This window comes from Diprion similis, chromosome 4, assembly GCF_021155765.1.
Source record: "Diprion similis isolate iyDipSimi1 chromosome 4, iyDipSimi1.1, whole genome shotgun sequence".
Taxonomy (NCBI): Eukaryota; Metazoa; Arthropoda; class Insecta; order Hymenoptera; family Diprionidae; genus Diprion; species Diprion similis.
In genome coordinates this window covers 19054296-19075422 of record NC_060108.1, presented here as the reverse complement: position 1 = coordinate 19075422, position 21127 = coordinate 19054296, and the positions used below count along the sequence as shown (strand labels likewise).

Here is a 21127-nt window from a genome sequence, read left to right as displayed (position 1 = left end):
AATTTCACAGTTCAAAGTAACAAGAGTACACACGCTTTGATTTGACATTTGTTATATTGAGTGATGGTTGGGCTTTTTTGCCAAAACCTGTGTTCAGGCGAGACTGGGTTAAGTGTTAAATAAAAATGTGAGATGAAAGTGTTTTTACATCACCATTTTATCTTATTATTTTTATCGTGCTGGTGATAAACAGAAAACTATAAATGACATGATGTGAAATTGCCCAAAATTTATTCTCAATCTAGAATGGATGTCTTTGCTATTTGCATCGAGGTAAAAAATAACATGGACTAGACCTGTCATTTATTAGTGCACAAAATTGCAGTGTGTACAAATGAGTAGATGAAATAACGCAAACCAAGTAAGAACAAGCTACACCATAGGTCTGTTCGCTATTTATTTTTCATACTACATTACAGTAAGTGCGAATTTGTGGTACGACCGACTGGATAATGAGGATAAAATCGTTATTCTCATCTAATTCAGTAACTGAACGTTGAAGAAGTGATCGACATTTTCTATACTTACAAATACCGTGTGAGATCCTCAACGTCCACCAGCATTGAATCCTGTTCCATGTGCAAATCATCTCGCCTAAGCAATCCTTCCACAAGGGCCTCATTCAGAGCAGCTATACGTGCATGTAAATCATTGGCGACTACTTGGAGTTGCGCAACGTTAAGCTCTGTTAACAACACTCGGGATAGCCTACGTCGCTCATCTCCCAGCTGAACACCGACCTAATGTGATGGAATAAGTTGGTGAGATTTTTTCTAGCTTTTGCATGCGATATACAACACTCAAATAAAGAAGAAAAATTCTACTTCAAACATTCTGATGCAGTAATCAGATAAGCATCAAAAAATCCCAACAGCTAAATTTGATATGATTCCTTGACTCTGGAGGCTTATATTCTTAACATTTTATAACAAAAGAATTTCTCGACAGGTTTATGTAAATTATACAGCAGCATTACAAAATTTCTTACCTTTTCTAAACTAGATCGGACCATTTCTGTTATTGGACTTTGTTTAAGTCTTTGTCTTTCTACTTCCATTTGCATGTGAGCCATCTCCTTTGCTTGGGCCAGTGCCATTCTGGCTTCAGTTTGTAATCTTGCTTGTCTCGCAAAGAAGTCAGCTTCATCAATTGGCGCAGTTGCATCTACTCTCAATGGTGGAAGACTCAGTACTTGTGGTCGAGTAACCGGTGCTCTTATTTCCGATGATATAGGACCAGGAGTTGTGTCAGCTTCCGAAACTGGCGATTCTGTATCCGAAGATGTGTCATTCATAAAGCATATCTGAAGATTCATTCCTAAAAAAATCAAATTGCAAATAACTTAACACGGATTTTCATTGCTTTGTGTGGTTGTCTATGTTAGCTCAACAGAAAAATTGTTTTGAAAAATATATTTCGACCTTCATTCTGATCTACTGTAACAACTGAGACACAAAAAATACGAGATAATTCCAAAGGTATTGTGATCACTTCAGAAAAAGTGTGGAAATATACCTGAATCTATCAGTTCATAAAAAAATATACCTTAAAGCTGTTATCAAATTTGCTGGAATTATATGTAAATTACTCTGTCAAGTTTCTATGAGAAATCCGAACTTTGCTTCTATTAAAAATAAAACATTTTTAGAGACATTCCAGAAATTGGAGACAAGTTTCAAATTGATTTTTTCATCAGAGTATCCACATTATTATTATCATAATTTGGGCTAACATTTTCGTTCGTGGTATCTAACTAATAAATGTTCTCAGTTATATTTTATTTGGCACTGGATTCCTGAAATCATTCATTTCTTTTTACATTCAATTCCCGATACTGACCACTTTGAAGGCGTGATTGCAAGCTGGGCTTGCGGCCTCGTTCAGATCTGAGATCTTCGGCGTCTGGTCCCATGGCCAACCGCCTTCTGATTTCCTCTCTATCATTTCTCCGCTGAAAGTAAAATTGTACACAAATGTTTGTTACACTTATTTGCCGTTGATGTTTTTAATTTATCTGTTGTTTTGCAAGTTTCTCACTCAATCGAACCTGGGGGGATACGAATGGATTTCCTTGGACGAGCCTATCGAAACGTGCAACGAGATCTTCCTTATCTCTGTCTTTGGGATCAGGATTTCGGCCAGCTGCTACCGCCTGTACGACTTCGGCGACTCGCTCGTCTTCCTGAATTATGTACATCAAACCTGAGACGTCGTCGATCATGTTTTTAACGTCAGTACGATATTCAATTAACTCAAGCATTAAATTATGTGGTTCACACAATTTATCAAGAGTTATTCATCGACCGAGGCACGAAATTTTACCACACACCGCGTATAGACGATGAAATTGAATAAAGGTACATCTACGCATCGGTACAATCTCTAATATTCTTTTCCTCTTTTTCGCTATATCTTTTAATCGATTAGTAATATAGTGTAATTTTTTATATATACATTTTTTGTTTAATATTTATGTCCAATTAGCAATAGTTTGAACTGTAGAACATTAATCGCATTATCGAAGAACGATAATTTGTTTTGCATTACGTATCGTTGCTCACAACATATTTACCCATCATTTTACAGGTTAAATATCATGATTATATCGGTTCAATGTAAACAAAAAAGTATTCCTTTTTCATGTAAATACTGGCAATATATTCTTTGCTTTGACATCGGCAAGACGGGCGGTTGAAAAATGATACAGATACAGTAACAAGTTCATTTAGGAGCCGCACGTTTCACTTAATAATTTCGAATAACCTCAATGCACCATTTTTTGACAGCCATGAAAAATAGCGGGTCCTTTTTGTCGTCCGCTATGAAGATGAACCGAGGAACGGACCGATTAGACAGAGGCCACAGAGGGTGGACCATACTGACCTTGTCTCGAATTGAAAACAAAAGAAAACGCAGTACGGAAGAAACAAACGAAGGTGGGAAATCGCGATGTATTTGGTGGATTTGGTGCAAACGCACGATTGTCATTTGTCTGTCGGTGGTTCGAATTGAAGAAGGAAGATCAGTTGACTGAAGATATATTGAAAACACAAAATTCACCTTCAATGTTGTGATTAACGATTACCGGCGTGTGAATCAGATACCCGACTCATTGTCAGCCTGTCGTCTCACGTGCGTGTAAATACCGCCCCAGTTTCTATTTCATCAACTTCTTCTCTCTGTTGGCAACAACAGCTAGGCTTTTGTTTTCTCGAACGAACGTGCAGAGTGTAATTCGAAGAGGCTGAAGTTAGTAACGTTAACGTAACGAAACATGAGGATTCGACTGACAATGAGTAAAATTATCACTGTGCAATTTCGGAATGACTTTCAAGGAATTGGCTATTCAAAATACATGTGAGTATCTATATTTTGCATATCGTGGTTTACCAAATGTCAGTGGATGCTAAAGATATGCGAAGTCAAGATTTCTCCGACATGCATGTCATTTGGAGGTATCGGCAGTTCATTTAATCACGCAACTATGTATCAAACAACCCATACGAGGAATATAACACAGTTCCTGCTTTCGTTCAATTTTGGGTATTCATTGAGCTTTCATCATTTGGGCAGGTTTTAATTAAAATCTCTGAAACACGAAATCAGAACTCCCGGGGGGTGTTGAAAACTCCTTTCTCATTTTCCCGATAGCCAAAAATTTGTCCCACAAATTCTCGTCAATACCGTAATCCGTCCATTTTTAATAATTGTCCGTGCTTACAAGCCATTCGAAAAAAGGAAAGAAAACTTTCTGAAGAAATTTTTCAAGTGTAAATTTTCATTTAACCAGCAGTCCTAAATAACGATGATGCATGCCTGACTAATACGCGACTTCAATAATTTACTGAGGAACTAAAGGGATAAATTAAATCAAGGGATAGTATAATGGCTCTGTAATGACTGATCCAATCGGTGTGTTGTGTTAACTTCTGTAGCTAAACCGTTTTCAAATACAATATAATATCACGTAAAAATATCTATGTGAGATTATACATCAAAGAATTACTTACAAGATCAAACTCTTTGATGTCATAATAGGTGAAGGTATACAAGTCTGCAACGAATCGCGAATCTTTTTTATAATGTCTTCGAGAATCGAGGGTAGTTCCCATATTTCACCAGGTGAGAATTATCAACGTTACAGTATAAACAGTAATCCCGTTTGTTGAAATATTGTACGATAATACGATCAGCGATCACTTTAGTCGTAAGACAGTATTGTTAATATTGTTATTATTATTTTCATTAGACGCTGGGTGATTTTATACCAAATAATCAATCCGGTATTCAACGCCAGCGTGTCGTAACAACGATCATCACTGTGATTACAAGTATTTATGTGTATTATAGATCGCGATCTTATTCTCCGAGGGAATAAAAAAAATGGACCTCCTTCTAACTCGGGGAACACTAGACTGGCGGAGGACCGTTCTTTAAAGGTAAGAAATGTCCCCACAACTTCTTTCTTGCAGTCAAATACGAACAAATAAGTACGCTTCTAAACTGGATAGTGAAAGTCTGCAAAGGAACTCGTTGAGTCTGCGTCGAGCTCTGTGTTTACTGCACCGTGCAATGAATGATCTACACATGTGGATACGTACAATAGTGTGCAAGTAGACACGCGAGAGTAATTTGATTTAATTTAGAGCTGGATCCTTGTGTACCTGTTTTAGCACAAGTATACCTAGACGAAGAAGAAACGCAGGATTTATATGCCGTGGTTTTAATAGTTTCGAACACTGCGAGTGGACGAATTATTCGACTATCATGAGAAGTAAGAGCTGCTTCATTTTTTTTTTCGTATTATTCTCTCCAGTACTGTGTTAACATCAGCTCTAACTTTCCTCGAGCGTATTGCAATAATTCTGCTTCATGTCTCGGTTTAAAGTTCTTAATAATTTTACGCGGACTTGCCGGATTGAATTGCGATAAAAAATATATATATTCGAAGCCAATCGGCATATTTGGTTTGGTTAAATAGAGTTATGTCGAAAAGAAAATATGTTGTATCTCTTTTTTCATTGATACGATCGCAAATTTTTATTATTTCAAGAATAATCATTTTGGGAGGTTGATTTTTTTGATGATTATAAACTAACTAAGTGTTGTTTTCTAACTATGCAGTGTCGGCTACGTCACACAGGTATACCTATAGTTGAATATATTTGTACAGCGATCATTACTCGTGATTTTAACGGTTGGTTAATCATGCGCGAATTGCAATGCTGAATCACCGTCAGTTCCCGTCCCCAATTTTCAACTACGATCGATATGATACCTGCATTTTAAAGAGATATCAAAGAGATCACCGGCTCATTGAAACATTTTCAGACGTAAAAAACATTTGGTCGATTTTTTGTACTATCCTGTAAGTTCACCGGAGGGTATGAAAGTTTATAATCAATACATATTTTTTTTGAAACACGTTCCTCACAGTTTTTTTCTGCTACTTTTTCTTAGCACACTCTTACTCTATCTATTATACATTTTAATATGTTTACTTTCAAATTGTGACGAACGTGCTATCGCAAATTGCTTTACCTTTCTATTTCATATAGAAACATTCAGTTGCGTATAATTTTCACTAAACATAAATCTTTTATGTGTTTATTGAATATAGGTCGTCTATACCTATATTGAGTCTAAATCGATTCAAAATTTTCTTCAGATCAGTGTCTCTTGCACAAATACTCCAATTCAAAATGTTTGCAAAACAATAGGTGAAAATAAAACATCGACTTCGAGATAATCGGTATATATAGCTATTAAAGTGATCACTTTTGTAATTTATGTCAATAACGGCAATACAACGTAACAGTGATCACGTATATACTGATATAATTGAGTATTTAAATGTACGACAACGTTTTGATACGAATGCAGATCAATAAGAAATGAAAGTCTAACCTCTCTATAGTACATTGGTGTCTTCATCAGAAATTGATAAAGGGGGTCATTTTCGTCGATTAATTCCATCATCATTGTCATGTCGACGTTTGAATATCTCAAGAATTACGTAAGACTTGGTAAGTAAACATTGACGATGATGTTTACGAATAGCCAGATCATCTATCCGTGCATAATTAATATCGATATGATACGGTGTGCAGATGAGGAGAAATCGCACATATTATGTATCTATATAGTACGTTCATAAATTCAATTGCGATCTAGATCAGCCCAACCACTTTTACAGCTCAACACTGTCACTGTCGGCACGCGCACTACTTGCAATCACAAAACTTTTCCACTTGTCGCTTCTTAAGACTGTCAGCAGTCAGAGTTTTGTAAATTTGCTTGACCTGCAACTGACCTGCAACACTGTATTCGAATCGGCAAATAGCGACGCTTGTTAATCATAATCCACAGTTCGAATCTTATTTATCGAGTTTTAATTCTTGCCGTTTATATCGGGAACGGAAAAACAAAGCAGAGATAAGAAAACTGTCACTCCGAGATTCGAAACTGCAGATCTTGCTAGACGGGATGATATCTTCAAGCTGCTGGTCAAGTGTATCAATTTACACGGATACTTTATACGTATACAGGTTTACCTGTACCTACGGCAACGTATGACTAAAACACTATGCTATTGACCAACTTGTATCGGTTGAATTAAATCGAATGTAAGAGCTTTACATCAGATTTAGAGCAGTTTGGGGTACTTAACACCGTAATATTATTGTTTCATTGCGTCAATACCGCGGCCCGACGCTCCTAGGCGACATCCGAAGGCACCGGCCTATATTATACTCTTATCAGTTACCTGTAGTCGTTACGTTTCGACACAAACAGTGCCGCTCTAAAGACCCTAAAGACCCGAAGGCATCCAAAAGGAAGAAAATATTTGTCCAGAATTTTTACTTTTCATTATACCGTTTGATTCATGATTTCCTCGTTCATTTCAACATTTCTTACTTATTTTTAGGGATGTTTTGTCACGTCGTTTCTGAACTTTATTCAATGTATTATATATTGTGTTAACAGCCTTTCGTTTTGACTACGGTGCGTTTGTTCAGAATCACGTCAAGTTTTTACTTGAAAGCCTTTGATATTTTTTGGAAAATTCAACGAAGCTTCAATTCGTCTTTGAGCTTTAAAAAAAATCCTGTAAGTGCCTACAACGAAGAATTGAAAAAAAATAAAACTGAGAGAAATTATTTTTTTCTTCACTGTATAGTTATTTATCGCTTCAGTTCGTATGTGGATTTTTTTACTTTTACTTTTACCTAAATCACACTTACAACCTTTTTTAGTTCCCCTCTTCAGTCGACAAGGTTTTGGCTTTCAGATTTTGAACCACCTCGAAAAACGATTGAATAATTATGAATTATATTGCTGATTCGCATTTTATCCGATTTCAGATGAGATTGTTTAACATTAATTTTAGCCAGCTGGGTGTCCGTTGGGCCTTTTAGGATAGACGGTACTGCGGGAGGTTATAGCCCCGCGATTTAATATTGTATATCAGTACCCGCGGTAGCAGCGCCAGTTTCGATATCTGAGAAGTGGAACACGGCCGGGTTCTTGCCTGTTTTTAAAGTAAAATTAATTCTTACTCGCCGAAACAGTTTCGATAGGCTCTGTGAAGAAAAAAATTACTGGGACACCTAGACATAGTCAGCAAGGATTATAAGACAAGGATTTAATCTTCGGTTTAACTGTAATTAAAGAAATTCACAAACTGCATTAAGCACATAAATGATATGTCGTGTAGATAATAAACTGAGAAAATATTTTAAATCAATATTCCAGATTTATTTGCATAAAAAAAAAAAATTAGCCACAGTATATATAGCTGTTTACTTTTCTCTCTTGTCTTTCACTTCTGAATCTGCTTACCGATTTAATAATTAATTATAAATCTGTCACGGCATACCTGAGACGTAGTTTTTCCGATCGTGATACCGGAAAGATCTAAATCCTTGGGTCGTATGGCGGGTCGGTGTCTAGACATTACCGGATGCATTTCTTTGCTCGTAACACGTTTATCGCTCTGTGATAAAACTCGGTGTAAAAATGGACGAAAAATGTTTCACGTTTCTTTGAATAAAACTACCGTTTAGTCGATCTTCGGAAATTATACGTTTTAAATTTCAAATCGTCGATCAATCAACGTCAAGCGTTCGAACCAAAAAAGGATACGCTCGACAGCGTACGCAATGGAAGAATTGGAAGTAGCAATTGAAGTATGTAACTTAGTACCGACGAACTTGTTGTACAGAACGTTTACGCTGCGATGCGTCATTTGACCGTTGAATCAATTCGTCGGAAAACCGGCATTATCGCCATATGATGCATTATATGAACGAGGAAAACAGTCGCTTTACACGTCAGTGACCAGAAGAACGTCCACTACAAAGAAAAGAGCCATCCCCAAGTGTCAGAGTTTATCAATTTGTGTCTAATGCGTATTTATATAGCACGTTCGCGATACGAAAAAAAGATTATATTTTATATATGTCCGTGAATATTCGTCCGATGCAAATTCGCCCGAAGATTATGAACCGATATTACGTATTTCTTACAGATATATATTCATAATGATTTCATTATATGTACGGTTGAGTTTCTATTATTACAATGTTATCGTTAACGCGATGTCACCGCAATTGCGTTACACTTCACGGCGGATGTGTATCCACGCATTTCCTCTTTCTTTCAAACGTCAAGTGATTAACGCGCTCTTACAGCAATTACGGACAAAAACGTTCCTTTTTTTAAATTATAGAAGTCCGAAGCGATCGTGCGAAGAGTTTCGTCTTTGCGATCATTAAGTGCAATCTTCTTCGTATCTCTTTTAATTTTGGAACGACCCGATCTGCTTTTTCATCAACGCGATATTATAAACGTAGGTACGATTCAATTCTCCCATGTATAGGTATAACTATACGAATTTTCTGTTCAATCGAATAAAAAAAAAGGGTAAAAAAGAATTCTTTCTCTGACCCGGAACTTGAATTGATGGGAAAAATATTCGCATTAGTAGCGAATAGAAAAAAAACTAAATAAAAAAGAGCACGCGTGAAACGCGACGATTTGAAGATAATTTTAACGCGCGTATATAATAATATTATACTCGATTCGTAGATATGCGTGTAAATATAAATATAAAAATTTAAATAGGCGGCTTCTGAACTCGTGACTACTTGTATACAGTATATGACGTACGACTAGTAAGTACAGAATGCGTTTAACATCTGGTACCCAGTGACGATGACGAATAATTAATTATTAACGCGGAAAGGCGCGGCTGCTGGTTAACCTCGGCCGAAACCTCGACTCCGACTGAATCTTTTCAGCAGGGCTCCGGAGTCTGTGGAGACGTCTCTGGTCCAGGAGCAGATATGAGTTAGAAGTGGATACTCGACGTAATCGCGATCGACGCCTCCGCCTCCGCGTGCATCAATATCGCTGTGCGGCCGACTTGGAACTCGAAATCGCGGTCTCAGACGTATACCTAATGCACCTGGAGAATTCCACGCCAATTCAGTAAACGGTTGACCATCACATTTTTAAATTTCACCAAGGATTTTTACTACGATCTTTACATTTTTTTAATCACTCGTCTTTACTCTATGATTTTTTAAACCCATCTCAATAATACGAAAATTAATTTTTATCAAATAAGAAAAAACAAAACATTTGGTTTCCGAAATGAAACATTTTCAGGCAAGATTCAAAGTGAGTTTTTTACTCGATTTTTTATACTTTACGTACGTGTTGAAAATCTATTATAATATATACCACATCTCCGATTTAATTACTGATTTCTTTTATTGCTTCTCCGGTTCGAAAATACAATTACGATTTGTTTCAAAATTTGTATAGCAGATTTTAAACGGGTATGCAAACAGAAAAAGTGATTTGAAAAAATATAGAATATTAAAAACCGAGGCTCCACTCTGAATGCTGCATGAAAATATTTCAATTCGATCAGCAAGTGTTTTTTCCAATGTCGTACTAAGGTAGGAAAAATCCTTGATGAAATTAAAAAAATTTCATGTTCAATCGTTTACTGAATTGGCCTGGAATATCCCACCTATACTGTACACGTCCGTTTATATTCATAAATGTATGAGACGCTCCAGATGCATCGCGAATTCCGATAACGGGAATAAAGGGGATAACAAATCCTTTGCAGGAGATGTGAAAGAAGCGTGCAACTCTGCAGTGATACTGATACTGCCGGATGCTGCGAGGGAGATACTCGCGACTGCCGGGTACATTATAGGTATGTGAGTACCTGTAACGCGAAGACTTCCGTTCGGTCAAAGCGCATGCGACCCCCGATTAGAAAGGACGAATCTGTGTCGACCCCTTTCGAATTGTGGGGCAACCCGGCCATAAAAACTACGTATCTACCGTTATTTTATGCCCCATGCAACGCAGGGATTTTTTCATGGTATCTTTTATACGCAGACCTATAAGAACAGATGTTTTGTGATATTGATGTATTATATCGTTGTAATGAAACATTTTGCTTTCCGCGGTGTGAGATTATATGTTTTAAAGCCAGACATTATTTTCTATACGCGAGAAGAATCTTGAACGTTATTTGATGACCTGTTACGAAGAAACAAAAGGAAAAGTTGTCCAACATTTGTTACCCATTGATTTTCTCGTCTATCCCCACCCTGATATTATGTCAGAAGAATGCATTGATCTTTTTAATATTGGGTTCAGATATCGAAATAATTTGCAAAACTTTTTCACTACTATGTATTAAATCGACATTTTTTAGGAAAACGTGATTTTCCTTCCAACGACTTCATTTTAACCCAGAATCGTGTGTTGTACATGATTGAAAATTTTTAGCTGGTCGATTTTTATTTTCATTCACTGAAATATTCGTTGTAATTCAAAAGCTGAAGTGATGGAAGCGACGTATTCCGGTTTCGACTGGTAATATGTGGTAATAAAAAACCCACGAAGTTGAACTTGAGAATCAAATTTAACTATTCGCACTTAGGTTATTATCATTATTATTCAGGAATCGGTTGTATGAGTAATTTTTTTCAACTGTCAAGCTCGAATTCTGTAGGTAAAAAAAATAAAAACCAGGCAGATGCAATTGCGCTGATCGCCGTACCGAGGAAAAGTAAATCTTGCGGTTACCCTGTTAGGTGATATTTCGTTAGAGGCAGAAGTTGGTCACGGTAATCGCTAACCCCAGGTCGTTTTGAGCGAGAAAACTCAAAAAAATTCATTTTACATGTGCATAATGTGATTTTTTCACTCACCCTACGTTCCTCCTCACGTGCAGCTCGCAGGTGAGATTCAATGGCGTCCAAATCGATCTTTGGCATTGCCGTCTCAATGTTGTAGACATCGAAACCTCCTGCGAATAGAAATGAAAATAAAGTAAACTTGGAAGAAAAAGAAAAGTGAGAAAAATTTATATTAAAAGAGCTCCATGATTCGACAATAAATTTCTTAAATGAACTTTGTTTAATAAGAACGAAAATAAAAGATATAGCTAGAGAATTTTTCAATCAAAACTATTCATGAAACTCGTCAAATTATTCTACTTATATATAATTCAGCCAGAATATCCGAACGCTGTATCAACAAATGAATTTCAGCGAATTTAGCAACGCTAAACAATCCAAATAATAAACAAGGGATATTACAGCTCTTCATGTTACCGGCAGTTTAATCATGCCAGCTTTGGTAAAACAGTGATCCACAGAATAAACGAGAGATGTTACAGCTCTCCTTGTTACCGGCAATTTAATTATACCGACGTTGGTAAAACAGAAAAGTTCGACGTTCAGAATCGCGTGAAGTTTAACGAAATTAATTACTTAATGTGCGGCGGGGTGATTTCGTTTCGCTTTGACTGATCGTAAAATTTTAACCACCACTCCGGAGAAAATTGGGTAATTTAAAGCGACCTACTTTCTGCACGCATCCTCAATTTCAGGCCGCGGACTAAGCAGCACAAACATGCAGGGGTGCGTTTTATTTGCCACAAAAGTTGCAGGAGAAAATGAGGAAAATTGAATTTCACCTCAGAATTCAACAACCAAATATCACAGACTTATAGAATACCCACAAGAGTTACTTTATCGACTCTTGAAGAGTTTATGGACATATTCCGAGCTCACCTGGACCACCGACGTCGGGATCAGCGCGACGTTTGTCGGGTCGCCTCTGGGGTTGATTAGCGTGATTTTGCTGCCGCCTCCTGGCCTGGTTCCTGGCCATTTTCTCCTTCTTCCTGGCGTCGATCGGCGCTTCGGGAAGATCCCTGTCGATCAGCTTGTTCGTGTCCTCCCTCGGGACGAGATTGTCTTTTATGAGATTGTTGTCTCCGCCGAGGGCGACTCGGCAGGGCTGCGATATCTCGACGGAATCCATGAGGACGACGTCGGGTACCGGCTGAACGTATTTCTCGAGATCGACACCGATGTCTCGCCCGATGCTGGAGAGCAGATCGATCTCTTCAAGCTTCGTGTACGGCGTCAAGTCCGAATAGCTTTCAGAGTCTGTGTTTGTTTCCGAGTCGTCGTTTTGACCACCGTTCCGCAAATTAGTCGCTGTTGCCGGCTGATTTCCTATCTTGGAACAATCGGGTGGAGGCAATTTCTTTGCCTCTCTTATCAGATCGATGTATTCGACCGTCGCCTCTTCCTGCTGATGGGAAACGGAAAATTATTAGATCGAGAAGGGAAATGGAATCGAAAATAAGAAGGTTCATTGGGCAAAAATCGGTACTATTTATTAATCTCATTACGAGATATTATTGTATTCTTGATTTACGGAAATCGTGTCAAAAATACAAGAATAAAAAATCGTAGAATTATAAACTAGAGCTTGGATATCCGTGCTTCGTTTCAAATCGCATAAAAGTTGTTAAAAATCTAGCACTTAAATTCGCTTGATTTCACACTAAATATGATGACAAATTACAAATAAAAATGGAATCAGACAATGTTTTTTTTATCACATTACACCGACATTGATTATGATCAACAAATGGCAATGTCGAATCGACTACTGATAGAAAAAAAAATCTTGCTTCACTGACTTTTTGTAGAAAATGATAATCTAGATAAAACGAGACATCTTAGAATAAAATCGAACAAATTTAATGGATTTTCAACCATTTTGCAGCGATTTGAAACTAAGCATTGATATGTAAGCTTTTACTTACAATTTCGTTATTTTCTATTTTTATGTTTTGAAACAAAAAAAAAATTCTTCATAGCTTGTGAATGAAAAAATATGATAACTACTCGATGTACGACTATCTAGTAATAAAATTGATGAAAAGAATAGATTTTTGGCCAACCAACCTCTTCGAAATCGCAATTTCGGAATACAGACTTTGAAAAATCGAATTATATTACCTCTCCGACTTCGCTTGATTTTCCGGAGTCGGGTATTTGTTCGATTTCCGGAAATTGGAGAGTTTCTTTAACAGCGGTTGTAAGCTCTACAACTTCGACTTCGACGGCTAGCTCGCGAGCTTTTCTTTCTACGACGACAGCCTCGCAAAGATCAGATGTTGGCTGGTCTACCGTGTCGGCAAGCCCTTCGCTCGGCTCCAAATCAGTTTGATGCGTCTCCGCTTCGATTACGGAGTTAACGTTCACTTCCGGTACCGGTGACACGACTTGGCCGGAACGCGAGACCTCGACACTCTTTACGTAATTTATGCACTTGACCGAGGACGGGAGGGCCGATTCGTAGAGTGAATTTATTGTCTGGAAAAACAAATTTTCAAATAGTGTTAATTTAATATTTACCCTTTTCAGATCAAGCCTGACTATCGAAGTTGATTCTTGGACGACGTGATCTCCTGCAATTCTAATTGAAGGATTCTAGCTGAGATTGTAGCACAGAGTCGGTTTAGAAATTATCGATTGATGTGTTGAGTGGACAGTTAGTTGTTGTCGAAAATATAAGTTTGAACTTCTTGGCTGTTGAAATTTAGACGTTTTGGTTCTTAGCGTTGGTAGGGGTGGGAAGGAACATTTCTCAATGATAGGAGTTCGTTTATTCATTGGGATTGGTTAAGGATATAAAGTGGGATGATTGTTTAAAGGTTTTGATTGGTCTAGACAATGTAGGAGGAATGTAAAGGGCAGTGGTTAGTTTGTCAATTTTGGATTCGGAGAAGAGCTAGGTAAAGAATAGTTTTTATGGTTACCGTTGAACCCGATAGAAAACACAAATAGAAAAGTACTGCGAAGTCACATACAGAGAGTAATAAAGTAATTGGGAAAGATTGATTTTATGATCAACCATTTTATTGCCAAATGTTGGGTTCTGCGGTGCAAGAATAAAAGGTTTTACGAGTGGGCTAGTCCTTAGGTTTATGACTGGTATTATATACGGTATATATATATAGATATATATATATATATATGTATATGATTAAATTGGTCTTATGAATCACCTATCTCTATTTGAACGAATACATCGCAATACAAAGGTTTGCATTTTTTTCAATCTCTGTATTTAATCACATACTTGGACAGAATTCGATCAGGATAAATGATGTTTTGAACCTCCAATATGGTACATGAGTAATGAAATTTTCAAAATAGATCTCAAGTACACGAAGACGATTATTTAATGATGGCGGTTTATTGGAATCTCTGAGAAATATGAACACGTGAGAAATGCTCAGCGAGCTCGATACTCACGTGAATATTGAACTTGGGCTTCTCGTAGATGAACTTCCGGTCGGATTGTTGCCCCTGAAGATGATTGACGCTACCTCCGATCAAATTCTCGTCGGTATTATTATTGTACTGATTATTGTTGAGGTTGCAAGTAGTGAGTTTCGACACTTCGTAAGCCTCGAGCTCGTCCTCCGTGAGGTCTGTGTCGGAAAGCAGGGAAGTCGCGAGGTGTTGGAATCCGGGATAATTCGGATTGACGATTCCTCGGCACCGTGTCGGCAGGTTTCCTTCCTCCGACCAATCCGACCACTCGGAAGGAGTCAATTCGTGGGATGAATCCTCGACGGAATTACGCCCTGTAATAAGATACGAAACGGTAGAAAAAGGAACGTCCGCTGAAACTTACTGCGTCTGAAGTCACATTTCGAATGGATGAATTGTTAATTAATTTAATTAGTTTAACGATCGCGTCGCCGTCACTCGGCCGGCGTGTTGCGTAATACCGAATTGTAACGCTGAGCCAATTAATAACGCGAGGCGACGTCGTTCGCGAACGCGAATTCGTCAAATTTTTACCATCCTGATCAGAAAACACTGGATTTGAAAATTTATAAGGGTAAAATTGACGAAATAATTGGACACAGGTTCTTGGCGGTTCAACCTACCTTCGTAGTCGGCCAAACTCTCGGCAGAGCTGCTCTGGTAAAGCCTTGATGCCGTCAAATTGTTGTTAATGTTGTTCCGCCCATTGGAATGATTCACGGTGACATTATTCGAGATATTCTCAACTCCGACGTTTTGCGCAGCCGACCACGTGCCGCCCTCCTGTGACGATCTCAACTCTTGCAATTCTTGCAAGCTGAACGCAGTCGTTCTGTCGTTACAGTTTTCTATCTCCTCGGAATTCGACGAGGCGCTTATCTCGCTTTGCTGAAGCTGACTGCAAGAATAAAAGTAAGAAATTTGAAAAAAGATTACGACTTTTTTTTACCCAAAATAGGCTCGACAAAAATCCTCATCGTGGGTCTGATTCAAACTCGCTCCAACTATCAATTCCAACGTAGATTGTAGGTACTTGGTGAAAGAAAATTAAAACATCTATCGTACGAAAGTGCAACGTTTGTTAGAAACAGAATTTTTAACGGTATTTTAGATCCAAAGAAATATAATATGCGTGCCTTATAAAGGTTGCGATAAATTTTCTACTTACTTATTGTTCAATCCTTGATGCATGGGCAACGATACAACAGAATCCTTCAACCGCATTGCGAAATTGCTCTGTAACAGAAATGAAAAGGAAAAAAATAAGAATCACAGGTGAAAATGAAATATTTTCCACACTTTAGCGACACGTCACTGCAATGAAAAACAAACGACGTGATAAAATATTCACGAAACAGGGTATTATGTGTATATATACAAACGCGACTACGACGCGGATCAAAACCGTACCATCGTCAGGCGAACTTCCGTAATGAAAAAACAATTTGAAAACTGTTTTAAAGTTATAAAAAATCAGTGAAAAAAACAAGTCTTCATCTTCCCGCAGCGTTTTTCTCTTCCTTAAAACAATCACCCTCGTAGAATCGGAGCCGAAAGGGAGCAACGCGAGTTCGGCGTATCTTGACGTTCGAATTCCGTTCGATCGGGGTACTTTTCGATCGGAATAATACCACCCGGAGTTTTTATGGCTCGTCAAGATAAATCCGTGTAAAGAGGGGGGATTCGGGGCAAATAAATCGCGGTGAAATTAAGGAGAGAACGACTCCGTTTGACACTTACCCACCATCTTCGGTCCAAAGGTCGCGCGCGCACAACCCGACTGTTTCCCGGCAGCTTATCGACCTCCAACCAACACCCTGGACGCTAGCCAAAGGCGCCGGAACCAGAGGGCGAGGGATGCGAGGAGCGGATGGGGGGAGCAGAAAAGGGGGAAGTTGCGCGTGTGGGTGAGCCCTGCGGAACTCTTTTCCAGAGTCAAGAGTCAATCTCAAAGAACACCCTAACAGCGGATACGCGCCGAATAATTGATACGCGAGGAGGAATGGGATGAAGCAAGAGGTCCTTCCGGAAGCTGCTGCGTGCCGACGGCAGAAGGGTTGGACAGAATTGCACCCCCCGCCATTTTTTTGTCCCTGTCTCGTTGCTTTTTCAGTGGAGGGATAATTGCGAAAAGAATAAGAAAAAAAATATTAACGAGTCCCCGGGGATAATACCAGCTCTTATGTGTATCACCTACCCCGTCGTCGTGGAGGTTCCGCAAGCCTTGGAAGAATATGGGACGGTAGAAAAGCTTTCGCGGATCGATACAAAGTTCTGCTCCCGCGTGACGTCAAGCATACAGTGTGTAGGTAGAATTCTTCGAGGGTTAAGGCAGAATGACGATGAATTCAGGGGAGCGGACGGACCCCGGATTCCGGGGGGTGCACTATCGGTGATGGGGAAAACGCGGTGTGGGATGGTCAAGAATTTTATTAATAAAGGGGGCCAGGAATTTGGCTAAAGAAATTCTTAGTATGTGATGCAATATTTACGACTCGGTTGTTCGGAAAAATTTGGAGATGTGCTGAATCGGGGTTGGAATTGACATTTCTTTTTTCTTCGGTTCTACATATTTATTCAAGGAACGGGTACGTTCACAATTTTTCTACCGAAGTAGCACAGCATTCATGCAACGGCTCTCGTAAAATACGCGCGTCATTGTCGCGTGTCGCGATTGGTTTCGAAGTGCGTGACGTATATAGTCGAGGTCATTTGACCGTTTGAATGATATATAAATGTACATTACCTTCGCGAACTCGATTCCGCAACTTTGAAATTTGAATATTTCCATACCAAGCATACTCACGAACCATTATTTTTGGCCTTATCGTGTCACCTGCATGCATTGTACCTCATAAACATCGTATACGATGGTCTAATTTCAGAAAGGTCCATGAATCGGTGTGATAGCGTAAATTGCAAATTATTGATTCCGCGGAGACTTAAGCCGGCGGTCTGCGGTCGCGAAATTTCCACACATATATTTGCAGTTAACAGGTAGTTTGAACTATTTCGTTATAATTTTCTGATAGGTACAATTTTCAAATTATCGAACATGAATCAGTTTTAAAATATCTGCGAAATCTCGGGTATTTTGAAAATCATGTCTTAAAATAGATCTTCATTAATTGCTGTGATCTGTAAAAAAAAAAAACACTTCCATAAAAATCTCTTGATACCACCACGACAAACATTCTTTTCTGAAGAGGTGATAAAAACAGTTGTGTTCATTTCAATAAGGATCAAATCAATCAATCAAATTGCGAAAAACGCCATAGATGTGGTAAGAAACGTATAATAGGACTAAAAATTATTTGGTCTGTTGAAAATTCGTCCTTCAAATTATCCTTACGCAGTCTCGTCGATACTCTTCGCCCATTCGGAGTTGTTTCTAGTTTCTACTATGTCTCGTGGGGAAGAAAGAGCGCGCCGCTCACCTTGGGGAAGGTCAATATATTCAAGATGGCGTCGGGGTTGCCCCAAGGCCGGAGCCTGGTGGAATTCTGTAAGGTCGTCGCAGATCATCAATCGGCTGTACCGGATTCAAAATCAGCCGGAAAGCATGAAAGGAAAAGAGCCCTGAAGGGCGAGAATCCATAGAATAGAAAATCCATTCATCAGCTTTTACGTCGTGACCTTATTTACGGAAATTTATTACCCGTCCTGACCTTTCCTGAAGAGAATTCTAGTCCTGCGCAAAATTAATGCCTTGCCTTTGCTGGCAGGGTAAATACACCCAGCTGCCATGAATTTACGTAATTGCAGGGCTGGTTAGTTATACAAGTCGGATTTCGCGATGGTTGTCACTTGCCGGGGCTAATTTTTTTTTTCACTGCATTTCAACCCCCGTTGACTTTGCTGGAACATTTTATTGTCGCCAGTTTGCAAATGTATAAGACAAACTAAAAATATATGGGAAACAAGTAAATCGGCTTGGGTTTTCAAACCGATCAAAATTGCGTGTATCGAAATTTTGCAAGACCCTTGAACCCAAAGATTAGGATGCTTGTTGTGAACTGGAAAAACCAGACTTTTTTAATTATACTTATCGCTGGGTTTTGCCGTTAATAGCTTCGTAATTAACAAGCCTTTAATTCCTGTAATTATCAGAGTCTACAAAGCACCTTTTTTCCCCAATCGTGACACACCTCGCCCTCTGAAAACAAATGTGGCTTCAGCCAATTACGTAATACGAGAGTATAGTACATGGACATGGTTTTAATTAGTGTGTAAGTAAAACTGATTATCACCGCATCGATATAAGCGAATAACCAGTGGAATAACTTTTTTTTACCACGCGAGTTCAGTCACAAAGTTTTTGTTTCTTCCATGCTCACTGATTCCCTAGTGATTAGTGTTTCCTAAACGCTGTATTTTATGGGTTTATCGCTTTCGATGAGTATTATTCCAGGGTTCGGGACGGAGAGCCACGGCGTCGCGACGCTGAAGTCATTGATCGTGGGGGCGACAGGGGCGGCTAAACGAGGGGGCGGATTGCGTTAGTTATACCTTCTCTAAAAAACCGTTCCGAGTTCAAGTTCCAACACTGTAAAACACTAAGGACCCACTTTAGTCTTTCTGCACAAGTCGCGAGGGCTGCCAACTCATCGCTATAAACTATAAAGTATAAAGAGTACGTGTACATTTTACGTTGTTTTACCAAGTTTTTTTATACGTTTACGTCTGTGATATTCTGATACGATCATACGATGAGGTTTTAATTGATGCAAAACATTTCGTCCTGCGATATTGCTCAAGTGTTTTAAAAAATATAAAATGTATTTATATTTTTTGCTGCGAATGTACAGACGATATTTTAATACCATTCGACAGTTAACGAGATTGTGTAGTCAAAAATCATTACTTATTTGCTTAGGTAATGCAAGAAAAAATGCTCAAATTATGAACTAGAGCTTGATATCGATCTTTACTTCAATTCGCTTTAAAACGGTGAAAAACTCAGCAGACTCTGTCGATTTCACTCTGCGATGAGTCATTTTACTCGGAAGATTCTTCTGTACCATCCCACCGTGACAATTTTTTTTGTCACAATAGTATCGTTGAATGTTCAATTTTTCAAGATTTTACTGAAATTGAGTTTGGTCAACGAATAGTAATACTGAATCGACTGTATGGAGAAAAAAAATTGCAATTCGTAAATTTATAAAAAACAATTTTTCAAACGAAATAAGCTGTCGGGAGTGAAATGGAACGTTTTTACTAAATTTTTTATCGTTTTTAAACCATTTAGAATAAAAGATTTATGTTTATCGTTCTTAGTTTATAATTTTAGTCTCTTTTCTTAACATATCTAGAGCAAATGCCGTAGCTTAGAAATGTAATTATTTGATGAGCAATTAAGCTGTGACCATCTTGTAATAGATTACCAAAAAAGTATTGATTTTCAACTGTACAACCTCCTCAAGTCAGCTAAGGATAACTTTGCGACGAATGCTTGAAGAGAAGAACCCGAAAAAGACGGCGTTGGGCCGAAGAGTCTCTTATACTTTTATACGGCGCTGTATCGGCTTGGGATAATTGATCGGTTGAAAGATGAGTGCAAACGAGAGATGATCAATTTGGAAGAATGAAGGAAATTAGGCGGTGAAACGACTCTTCGCCTCATGAAGTATTACAAATAAGGGAGAAGAAAAAAAGTATATTCGTATAGGTATAACTATGTGCACCACATTTTTTCTTACATAGCAGAAATATTGCAATTTCGAATTTGAAACTACGAAAATCTCGTCGGTGTTGTTAAAATATCTTCGATAGTGAGATACGATGATGCTCAAAAAAATTTCTGCAACTGCAAGCTAGAACTACAACTTCTGGTTATAATATCACGATGTAATTTTCTTCCTACCATTGAAAGACATTTTTCCTAGTATATTCTATAAAACCACGTTGTGCACACGTTGCACGCGGATTGAAAATCAGTTGAATAAATATTCACCCGGGTGAAATCTGTTGAAAACAAAATTGTCATGTAAAAACATAGGAGTGACAATGGAGAGGAAGAGAATCTTTCAAATTTATTTCACTTACCCGAATGTTCCGGTTCTATCTTTGACTCGTTCCGACGAATTGAAGAAAAAATAAAAAGAAAGCACCAGATTCCGTGCGGAATTAACACGCTCGCCGCATACCAAGGATGAAGAATAACACGGGAACGGCTTGACTCTGTACGCCTAGTGATTTAGATCTGGAACGCCTTTACGCTTTTACTAATAATACATGGACCGGTCGTTTGATTATTAAACTTTCCTCTCAGCGCCGGGTTCTAAATTCACGCGTTTCCAGGATGCACTGTGTCCGGTCCTCCGAATTTCGCTCCCCTTCACGTATTTTCTCGCAATCCCCGGCGACTCGTGAATTTAATGCGCTTGCGCGCCGCACCCGTTTTTCTCGGGGTTCCTTGTACCGAGTCTAGATCTACCGACCTCTCT

At 38.5% G+C, this 21127-nt stretch overlaps 2 protein-coding genes across 8 annotated transcripts in view; one reads left to right on the top strand and one right to left on the bottom strand.

Moving 5' to 3' along the window:
- The window catches only part of LOC124405531 (schwannomin-interacting protein 1 homolog), a 31328-nt gene that overhangs the window by 2190 nt on the left and 8011 nt on the right, over window positions 1-21127 (bottom strand). The window contains exons 2-12 of one of the 7 annotated variants that reach the window (XM_046880495.1): window positions 20727-20892; window positions 15847-15914; window positions 15302-15576; window positions 14658-14992; window positions 13356-13712; window positions 12111-12639; window positions 11244-11341; window positions 2048-2182; window positions 1840-1951; window positions 989-1317; window positions 529-740 (exon numbers count right to left, since the gene is read on the bottom strand). In XM_046880495.1, the coding sequence (XP_046736451.1) occupies window positions 529-740; window positions 989-1317; window positions 1840-1951; window positions 2048-2182; window positions 11244-11341; window positions 12111-12639; window positions 13356-13712; window positions 14658-14992; window positions 15302-15576; window positions 15847-15902 (2438 nt within the window). In that variant the 5' untranslated portion in view covers window positions 15903-15914; window positions 20727-20892. Of the gene's footprint in view, window positions 1-528; window positions 741-988; window positions 1318-1839; window positions 1952-2047; window positions 2183-11243; window positions 11342-12110; window positions 12640-13355; window positions 13713-14657; window positions 14993-15301; window positions 15577-15846; window positions 15915-20726; window positions 21087-21127 lie in introns of those variants that run through there. The other 6 variants (XM_046880496.1, XM_046880494.1, XM_046880499.1 and 3 more) reach the window with 6 other exon arrangements.
- Window positions 3309-21127, top strand: part of LOC124405533 (protein big brother-like) — a 53211-nt gene continuing 35392 nt past the window's right edge. Inside the window, exons 1-2 of the mRNA XM_046880505.1 lie at window positions 3309-3357; window positions 4351-4439. Coding sequence (XP_046736461.1) covers window positions 3324-3357; window positions 4351-4439 — 123 coding nt within the window. The 5' untranslated portion in view covers window positions 3309-3323. The remainder of the gene's footprint in view (window positions 3358-4350; window positions 4440-21127) is intronic.